This window comes from Notothenia coriiceps, unplaced genomic scaffold (assembly GCF_000735185.1).
Source record: "Notothenia coriiceps isolate Sejong01 unplaced genomic scaffold, NC01 NC01_scaffold00026284, whole genome shotgun sequence".
Lineage (NCBI taxonomy): Eukaryota > Metazoa > Chordata > Actinopteri > Perciformes > Nototheniidae > Notothenia > Notothenia coriiceps.
In genome coordinates this window covers 1-7,781 of record NW_011358985.1, presented here as the reverse complement: position 1 = coordinate 7,781, position 7,781 = coordinate 1, and the positions used below count along the sequence as shown (strand labels likewise).

At 40.5% G+C, this 7,781-nt stretch overlaps 1 protein-coding gene across 1 annotated transcript; it reads left to right on the top strand.

Annotated features, from left to right (window-relative positions):
- Positions 1-1,173: 1,173 nt before the first annotated feature.
- Positions 1,174-6,017, top strand: LOC104956739 (caprin-2-like; the record flags this gene model as incomplete). The annotated part of the gene is made up of 9 exons (XM_010784269.1): positions 1,174-1,226; positions 2,907-3,160; positions 3,235-3,297; positions 3,397-3,483; positions 3,964-4,202; positions 4,888-4,970; positions 5,448-5,567; positions 5,676-5,707; positions 5,841-6,017. Coding segments are annotated over exons 2-9 (1,041 nt in total), but the record flags the coding sequence as incomplete, so codon positions are not given.
- Between the last annotated feature and the right edge of the window lie 1,764 nt (positions 6,018-7,781).

The following is a 7,781-nucleotide window of genomic DNA, read 5'->3' as shown; positions in this document are numbered from 1 at the left end:
CCCATAGTCATGTTGACAAATAAAGCATTTTTCCCAATTAATATAATTTGCTATTCTTCTTCTTTTACTCACTACAGCTCCCTCTGGCTCCATATTGGCTCATCTGAAAGGCAAATACATAGTATCACTACTCTAGTCTCTATTCTTGTGAGGAGAAATTAAAAAGTCGATCACTGCAACATCTTTAGCTATACATTATCTCAGGAGCTGGCTAGCTAACCAGCAGATTTAAACTTCTAGTGTTCTATATACATGTGTAATAGATGCTATAACTATTTTACCAGTACACATTCTCACAAAAACTCATGTGCACACAGTACTCCTTAATTTGACTGTTGGTGAAGTGAAAAGTTGAGATGGAAAAGATGGAATGATCTGTGCTGCTAGCTAGCTAGCAGATGGGCTAGCTAGCTTGTAGATGGAAAAATGTTTAGCATACCTGTTTTTTTGGCAACACTTGGTGGTCGAATCCGGAGGTAACTGTTATTTAGTCGACAATATCAGACTCAAACTATTTATTATCTCAAATACCACCCATTAGTTTGAACTGTATAACTCTTTTGCTTTACTGACATTGCTTTTAAATCAATAGTTAAGATCATACTTTCACAGGAGATATATTGAGGGATAATATTACAAAATTGTTAGAAATTACAGAGCAAATTGTCACTAATTTGGCAGCATTGTGAAAAAAGGTCCGATTTTACCACTTACAATGATACAATGATTAAATGACCCAAAAAATCATTTTCAAAGATGTCAACATAGCTAGGCCATATGTCAAGGGGTTAAACATGAATACTGGATAGGTTTACAGCTTCTACCCAAAAGCGATTACTTAAGTTGCAATATCAGTGTTGGCCCCCTTACTATAATACACTTGAGTAAAAGCCCTTCTAGTCATATTTCTTCTCTCATGTATTTATTTGCATTGCATTTGAAATTCAAGTAGGTAAACAGGCAGCCGGCTGTAACGGTTTTCATTTACAAAGTAGCCTACATTTACATTATTCCGGACCACTTACCACGAAATCCTGTCGGATTGTTTTAGGAGCGGGAGTCGGTTCTCTCATCGTGACAGGTGCCAGGACCGGAAGTGATCAGGCTGGATCGTCGGTGTAACGGCACGGCATGGTAGGCTATATAAAGGTCTGAGCGGACACCAACAGGCCCTTTGAGACATCCGGTGAGAGGGGCTCAGTCTGCACGCGCGTGAAACACTTCAGGTGAGTCAGCAGTTTTCATTGGCGTGGCGTTTGTTTGCTGAAGCTGGTGATTAAACTGCCATTGAACCAGTGGAGGATTGTGCAGCAAAGTTAGTGGATTTAAACTGGACTGCAGGACATCGGCAGCATGATCAACAACAAAAAAGACACACAAGCATTAAAGAGGCATTAAGGAGCTTACTTAAAATAATACAAATGTAGAAATATCACTATGAATCTTTTTACCAATTTTCCACGACTGTATTTTTAGACCATTTTAATGTATTAATAAAACGAGGAAATTATGGCTTGCTACCACAGTGTATATGGTATTTACCCAAAATAATCATTATATTAACCAAATCACATGGAAGATTCCATATTATCAATATAATTAAATGTGACATATTTTGAAGCAGGAATATCTGTTACTCTAAGCCCAACTCACACATTAGACAAACAATTTAGAAAAAGGGCATGAGAAAAATAATGTTCCAATGATTCATCTTGAAAATTACAAAAAGAACATGGGTCCACTTCGAATTTAAATCTTAAATTCAGAAACCGGGTAGATATTTATGGCTGATTTTAAAATGAGTCTGTTACTTAAAGGTGGGGGAGGGTAAGTTTGAGAAACCGGCTCGAGATACACTTTTTGTTATATTCCATGGAATATAACAAAAACCCGCCGCCCCCCCCCCCTCTCCCCTCCCCCTCCCTCCTCCCTCCCTCTCTCTCCCCTGCTCCGCTAATATATTGGTCGAGAGGGGTTGGAAGAGTAAATTAATTTCCCCTCCCTCTATTTTGTTGATTCTCATGGAATGCTCTCCATCAATGCCGGATAGCCAAAGCTGAACTTAGCGTACTGTGTTCCCTTGACTCTATAAAAGTCCTCATTTAAAAAATAGTTTGTTATATTCCATGGAATGCTCTTAACATCCCGATAGCAATGAATATCTTAAGTGCTTTGACAAAAAATCCATTAAAAAATTTCTGTGGAAGCCGTAGTACTGTAAAAAGCCCAACCAATCATTATTTTAGCCGGCCCGGCTAAAATAACTTGATGGCCTACCGGCCTGTCAGCCTTCCATCTGTGCACAAACAACTTTTTCCGGCTGTGTATTTTCAAATTCTCGCGCACTCGAGCTGGTTTCTCCAAAATTACCTACCCCACTTATTATTGTGGAACATTTGGGGAATTGAGACGGTTAAACAAACAGTGTGCTCCTGCATCGTGCTTCTGTTGGTGTGTGGCGCTGACGCTTTCCGACTCCGCTGTTCAGTGGTTCTGTTAATACAGTGAATCCAACTTTATTTCCATAGCACATTTAAAAACAACGGAGTTGATCAAAGTGCTGTACATCAATTGATATATAAAAACATCATAATTGCATAAAACCATTCTTAAAGCCACAGTCTGGAAACTTTCATACCGTACATGACATAAAAACAATATAAAACATGAGTAAATAAACCCAAATTTAAAAGCACAAACCGACAGGTCTTATACATGGTTTGCAAACCCACGGGAGAATAAGTGGGTCTTTAAACAAGATTTTAAAAACAGGCGAAGTGGGAGCACGTCTGCTCTGGACGGCTTGTAGACACGGTACCAGCAGCTTCAGGGCACAGAACCAAGGAGCCCGTACATTTTGCATTGGTTTCTTTTCTTTTTTTCACTAAAAGGTGTAAACCTTACAGTTTGAAAGCTCACCATGGTGCAGCTGTCTCCTTCCACTAACCTGGATGTCACACCACCTGAGCACTTGGAGGGCGGGGAGGATAGACGGGGGGACCTTGTGGTGGCTGATGGCCCAAAGGGGGGCTCGCCCCTGGGTCTGAGCACCCAGCAGCTCAGCATGGAGACATCCACTGCCTACCACGGCTATGACCTCTACATCGAAGATGGTCTCATCTGCTTAAAAAACAAAGTCCGCAACTTGGAGAAAAAGAAGGTAAGAGTTGATTTCAGTTTCAGTGGACAGGTGGCAGGCACCTGGACTTGGTAAAGTCTCTTGTGTGCCCACAGCTGAAACTTGAAGACTACAAGAGGAGGCTGACCTGGGGGGAGGAACTTAACCATGATCAGATGGTAAGCCCTTGCTATGAACTGGCACCCAAAGCATATTATCTTCTGTTTCTGTCTGGGGTTTGTGCATTGGCTTTTTTTCTCCAATCTATCATTTTTGAGGCGGCGGCGGAAAAGTACGAGGAGGTGCTTCATAACCTGGCATTTGCACAGGAGCTGCACAAAACCCTGGATGAATTGACTCTGAATGTAAGTCTTTGCCAATCTGACTACCATTCACTTTTGATTGATTTTTGGGTATGGGATTGAATGGCATGTTAAGTATAGTTTGAAGCCTGTGCTTTGTTTTGCTCAAAGAATGAAGACTTATTGGAACTTAAAGTTTGCACATTAGGTACACGCAAATCTGAGAAACAAAGTCATTATTCATCTTTTCTATAGCACACAACTATTAATCACATTTCACTTGTATATTCCAATATCCCAAATTTAACTTTTCTCCAAGTGTCTTTTTTATACAATCTGTAAAGCTGTTGTCCACAACATCCCTTTTAAAACCCCTCTGGATTGAGTAGCCTTTTCACTTGAGATCTGTACTCTAATATCCTGCAGTTAAACATTGGGTTAACAATGTTGCATAAACAGTTTGTAGTCTGAAACTCAAAGATCTTTTGTAACAAGTTCAATGGCAGGTTTTTAAACGGCTCCTTGAATCCTCTGCCTCTACAGTTGTTGAGAGCCCAGAGGAAGGCAGTGAAGAAGGAAAAAGCGGCAAAGGTGGAGACTGAGAGGAAGAATCTGACCTCTGTGCTGCAGTTCCAGCACCTTCTCCACATCATGCAGCTGGAGCACATCAGGACAGACCTGCTGGCTGGACACAACCAGGCCCCGCCCATCACAGCCCAGCAGCTGCAGAGCCTGAGTCAGCTGGCCACCCTGCTGGGAGTCAAGAGAGATCACACACTGAGGTTAGATTCATGGCAGCACCCTATATCTCTGTTGTTTTAGGTGATATATGTTCTTTAATGTCAGGATGCTCTCTATGGTGCACCTGTAGAAGGTCAGGATGCTCTCTATGGTGCACCTGTAGGAGGTCAGGATCCTCTATATGAAAAAAAAGTCTAAATATGATATTTGGCCACAAATCATCTGAGGCCTGGCGTGCCCACCAGGTTGGGAACCACTGCCCTATAGGATACAGAGAAATACAATACATCTTTGGCCAAATTAAATCAAAATGAAATGATTGAAATGTTTCTGTGATACATTGACTATGTAACTACAAAATACCAGCAGTGTTAAACAGACCTTAGTATATAGGGACAGGTCATAAAAAAACATTTATTATAGTTTGAAGGAATTGTATAGCATTCCATTTGCAAGAAAAGTTCATGCTGATAATATCTTGTTCTGAGGCTATGCATCACATACAGAATGTGTTGCTGTAACTGCACAGCTCTGATCAGTGGCATAAATGTAACGTTACTGCTTCAGTTCATATAACTTATTCCCTCAGCCAAGAATATTTACCTCATAGATTGGCTTCAAGCTACATTTTTTTTAAGAGTAGTTGATGCAAATTGTAGTACATGATAACACCATTTTACTGGTATAAAGAGTTCGATGTTGATGACCTCAGCTGTCATGTTTTAGTTTAGAGGAGCAGATGGAGCGGGCGGCTGTGGCCCACTTGGACCTGCTGGAAGGGAAAGACAAGCCGGTGGCTGGATCCACATGTGAGTAACAGAGCCAACAATAACCTAGATCCACATATCTCTAATAAGATATGAAGGATGTTGTTTTTTTTTCAACATGTAAAGCCTGACATTTTTGAGTCAAGATATAACATTTCCTGAATTAATAATTAATTCTATTACCAGTAGTTTGATACTAACTCAATCTAAAGAATGTAACCCATTTTAATGTATGATCTTTGTCCAAAAATGGTCTCGTATTTTCTTTTGACAAATCCTCATCAAAATGCTGTGATGAGCACCTTCAACTCTATAGAATGTACCGGACCTAACTTGGTTGGATTCTAATCTATTATAAAAAGCGTATCATACTAACCAATCTCTTTGGATTGTCTACACCATTTTTGGATAATCTTGGGCCCTCAGTGAAATGGGCATGTTTGTTTTTGATAATTTATTTGCAGAAAAGGAAAAACTGGTAAAAATAATCAAATATGCAGTGATTTATCATTTCTTTAGATAAGCTGTTCAAAGAAGAACTCGCTGAGCTGATGAACTGCAAGTACTTCACTTGTCTTCCATCTCCACCCAATAACCCTGCAGAGGAGTTTCTGAGAGCCAACAGCCACAGCCCTATAGGTGAAATTGAACTTAAAAATCATGCTAGTATAAAGATGAATTGACTACTGAAACTACTGTGTGCCTTGTTTGAATATGGTGGATTTCATATTTATTTGTCCCCTTTAGCCACATCAAACTCAAAGGAAGTTTCCAAGGAGGTGAGCCAGATATCCAGTTTGTATGTTTAAAGCTGCATTTCAGTTTGACTGTAACCCAGGAATCACTTAGACTCCATTTGGATGGCAGTTTTTCAACTGACTGTACCTTACTTATATAAAAACTCCAACTCAGAACTGGAAGGGGGGCTTCCAGACCAGGGAGCGCGAGCCTCCTGACTGCTGGGATCTGGACTCATCTGTTGGACCCTGTTCCCCCCCTGCTGCAGTTCACAGACCATGGAGAGGAGCTGCCACCTTCATCCCCAAAGGCCCCGTCACCACCAAGAAACAATCTGCTGGCTGCAAACAGGTGAGGCAGCATGAGACCTTCTGTGTTCTGGATAATAACACTGGAATCAAAGTCAGACTTGAGTATTAAAGGCCACCTATTATGCAAAATGCACTTTTTGATGTATTTTTTACATAAATGTGTTCACGGTGCGTAAGGAGACTCACAAAGTGTCAGAAAATACTCTCTCTTTTCCTCCTTACCCACATCTCTAAAAACGGGGGAACAACGGAGCTGATCCAGATTTGCTGCATCAGGACGACATTACTAAAATGTGGGCTGGCTTTACACGCACGTCGCTATCAAAACGTCGCTGTCAGAAACAATGCGCAACGTGTTTTGGAAGTAATATGGTCTGCTTGTGTTTTTGATCCTCTCCATGGTGCACCTGTTGAAGGTCACGATCAGCAAGCATCGCTAACACTCACAGCTAACGCTTTACTGGAGGGAGTATGTGTAAAAAAAGCAGGATATAAAAAGGTACTCGCCTTGTGGTAAACCCGCGAAAGAGAAAGCATTTGAGCTCCATACTGTTTCAGAAAGAATGCTTGATGTGGTTGGAACATGATATGGCGTTTAATCACATGCAGCATTTAGCTGTATCTGAGCAGACAGCCTGCTCGTCACAGAGGAGAGCATGTGTCTTCCCGATTTGCACTGCGCAAGCGTGAGTTGGTCCTCCATGTTGAACAGCAACCCAAGTAGGACATTTGACACAGCAACGTTTCGCAAATAAGAAAAATAAACCCAACCACATTAATCTAAAGGAGAGAGATGAGTTATTATTACGACATAATAACCCGATTATTTGAGAATAAATCCTTTTCGTGGGTTAAGTACAGTCTTAGACTAAGTGAGAAATTGATTTGACAGCTATCATACTGGAGAAAAAAGAAACTGTAAATGTATCCAATAATTTATGGCATTCATTATTATCTAATTCTTAACTGTAAATATCTTTCATTTGATGTCAAATTAGAAATGTATTAGTCTGGCAAACTGTTTCTATTGTGATTCCTGGAAAAGGGAAATTACATAAAAGATTTTTCATTAAAAAGGTTGATTCATGAACAAAACTGTTAGATCAGTATTTTTCTAGCTCAAAGGCACACAGCACTTGATACAGTCTATTATTTGAGTGCCTGCTTTTGTCAACCTCCTTATTATGCTTACTGATCCCTATCTTGTAGCCCTCATTGGACAGCTGTGTTTACTTTCCTAAACATGGCTAGTCGCATAGCATCATCCATGTGGACTCTAGTTTGTTCATGCTTTTTTTTTTTTTTTCCTGATATATCTAGTTTTGTTTACACTCCGTCTAATTCTCTTATTCAAACGTCAATCACTCACTCTGGCGCTCCTGCTGCTCCCTAGTTGTTGGTGTGTCAACAGCTGCTTTGGGCGCAGTTTGGTGCGCTCCGAGCTGCTCCTATCACTTGTATTGAAGAGGTGCGGACTGCGCATGCACCACTTATAACAAGAGTCAATGGTCAAAGATTTATGCGCCCCAAGCAGGAAACACGTGACTTATCAGTAACTTTAGACATCGTAAAACAATTTTTATCGATATTTTATCGTAGATTATACATTTAACTGACACCAACTATATAATATGCACGTAGTTCATAAAGAATTTTTTTTTTTTAAAGATATTTTTTAATCACAATCTAGAATGTGGGAAGAGGTGGGGCGGCGCCCTAGTGCCCCTATGGGCCAGCCACCACTGAGTATGAGGCATTCTACAATGCATGATCTGTTTGGCATTTTGGGCAAAACACTTCATAG